The sequence below is a fragment of the Anneissia japonica genome, unplaced genomic scaffold, assembly GCF_011630105.1.
Source record: "Anneissia japonica isolate Jap-2015-1 unplaced genomic scaffold, ASM1163010v1 scaffold287835_len3118868_cov185, whole genome shotgun sequence".
In the NCBI taxonomy this organism is placed as follows: Eukaryota; Metazoa; Echinodermata; class Crinoidea; order Comatulida; family Comatulidae; genus Anneissia; species Anneissia japonica.
In genome coordinates this window covers 1641828-1643890 of record NW_022737223.1, presented here as the reverse complement: position 1 = coordinate 1643890, position 2063 = coordinate 1641828, and the positions used below count along the sequence as shown (strand labels likewise).

The 2063-nt window shown below is 39.8% G+C and overlaps 2 protein-coding genes across 2 annotated transcripts in view; both read left to right on the top strand.

The window, feature by feature from the left end:
• The window catches only part of LOC117117242 (RNA pseudouridylate synthase domain-containing protein 2-like), a 23064-nt gene extending 22031 nt beyond the window's left edge, over positions 1 to 1033 (top strand). The window contains exon 12 of the mRNA XM_033261492.1: positions 896 to 1033. The gene's annotated coding sequence lies outside the window, so the exon portion shown is untranslated. The remainder of the gene's footprint in view (positions 1 to 895) is intronic.
• LOC117117140 (ADP/ATP translocase 1-like) overlaps positions 1 to 1669 on the top strand; it is a 3615-nt gene extending 1946 nt beyond the window's left edge. The window contains exon 2 of the mRNA XM_033261347.1: positions 896 to 1669. Coding sequence (XP_033117238.1) covers positions 896 to 1669 — 774 coding nt within the window. The remainder of the gene's footprint in view (positions 1 to 895) is intronic.
• Positions 1670 to 2063: the final 394 nt, after the last annotated feature.

Here is a 2063-nt window from a genome sequence, read left to right as displayed (position 1 = left end):
ATTATAGGCCTATATATATATATATATACATATACATACACATATACACATAGGGCCGAGCACATAAACGGAATTGGTAACTGCCCAAAAAGGACCAGTTAAAAAATATTTGGAATACGATGCCAAACATGATTTGAAAACGAGCATATCACAGAACTGGTGACTGCCCAAAAAGAGCCCCAGTTTCAGATAGACGGGTCCCTAGCCACATTGTTACGCCACTGTGGATCACTTGCGTTGAATCGATAATACCTCCACCAAATCGGTATTGTCTTCTCAGGGAAAGTACCGTAGGCCTATATTGGAAAGCAATCCTTAGCTATAATCTTGAGTTGTTTGTTTTTTTTGTTTTTGTGTTTTTTTTTTACTCTTGTTTTAGTCTTTTAATCAAAGTCAATTTCGTTGACGATGTCGTTGACGAGTTTGCGGCAATTGCCAGTTAACACCTCATTTTATCGATTTACATCGACTTTACATATGGGATTTCATTGGAGTGGGAATGGAAGTCACGATCTGCGAATGGAACCAGAAGTGATGTGACGTGTTGACAAACTGTAGTTCTTAAAGCCGAATTGTCAGAACGATTGAGTTACATACTAAGACGGTTAAGGCCTAATACCTAACAAGTGCTTTTGAAAATTTCAAAAGTACTCCCTAAAATTACAGCAGAGTTGGATCAAAACGATGCGCATGATATAAAAATTCAAAGACAATTAAAACACTAGAAAACACAATATTTTGGAAACAATGATTGGATCTCTGTAAATCTTCGATGGTAATCTATTCCATATGTGTCTGCATGATTCTAACACCGGAGAAACATATGCATAGGTGTGTGTATTTTACTTTATTCAAAAACTGAAGATTTTATCCTTTTTTATTATTTATTCAACAGGTTCAAGCAGCCTCGAAGCAAATCTCCGCCGACAAAGAGTATAAAGGCATCATAGACTGTTTTACTCGAGTAACAAAAGAACAAGGGTTCTTCTCGCTATGGAGAGGTAACTTTACAAATGTCATTCGTTACTTTCCAACGCAGGCACTTAACTTCGCCTTCAAAGATAAATACAAACAGATCTTCCTCGGTGGCGTAGACAAGAACAAACAATTCTTAAAATTTTTCTTGGGTAACTTGGCTTCTGGTGGTGCTGCTGGTGCAACGTCATCTATATTCGTGTATCCTTTGGACTTCGCGCGTACGCGGTTGTCAGCTGATGTTGGTAAAGGCTCTGCACGTGAGTTCACAGGTCTTGGTAACTGCCTTGTATCAATATACAGATCGGATGGGTACCTCGGACTGTACAGAGGTTTCTTTACCTCATTACAAGGTATCATCATCTACCGTGCTGCATTCTTCGGCTTGTACGACACAGCAAAAGGTGCAATTCCTTACAAGCTTAACATCTTCTTCTCATGGATGATTGCCCAATGCGTGACAACAGCTTCAGGTATCATCTCCTATCCATTCGACACTGTTCGACGTCGTATGATGATGCAGTCTGGTCGCAAGGATGTCATGTACAAGAACACAATTGATTGCTGGAGGAAAATTGCTCAGCAGGAAGGCTCTAGGGCTTTCTTCAAGGGTGCGCTGTCCAATATATTCCGTGGTACAGGAGGAGCTCTTGTGTTAGTTCTGTATGATGAAATTAAGGCACTTATTGTTTAGTCCTAGTTTTGAAAATGGACCGCAGCTCACATTTCATCCAACAGCAATATTAAAAGGACCTTGGATATTGTTATTAGATAGCACAATGTATGTAGGCCTAATGTAGATGTACGTAAACATTGTACGTTTGTGGAACAACATGTTCGTTAGTGGGACAACACGCGTGTTTGTGGGGAAAGCGTGTTTTTAGCCACCTTGTTCTGATTAGTCAGCTGTAAAATTTGATTGACACCCCGACAAGGTCCATTGTTCTACATTCTAAATTAAATCCTAACAACATGCAGTTCCGTTTGCGCTTAATATGGTGCATGCGCACCGACTCAGGCCAGCGTTCAAAATCTTTCCAAAGTGTTGTTTATTAAATATTGTAAACAGTTTTAGCCTAGGCCCTTGG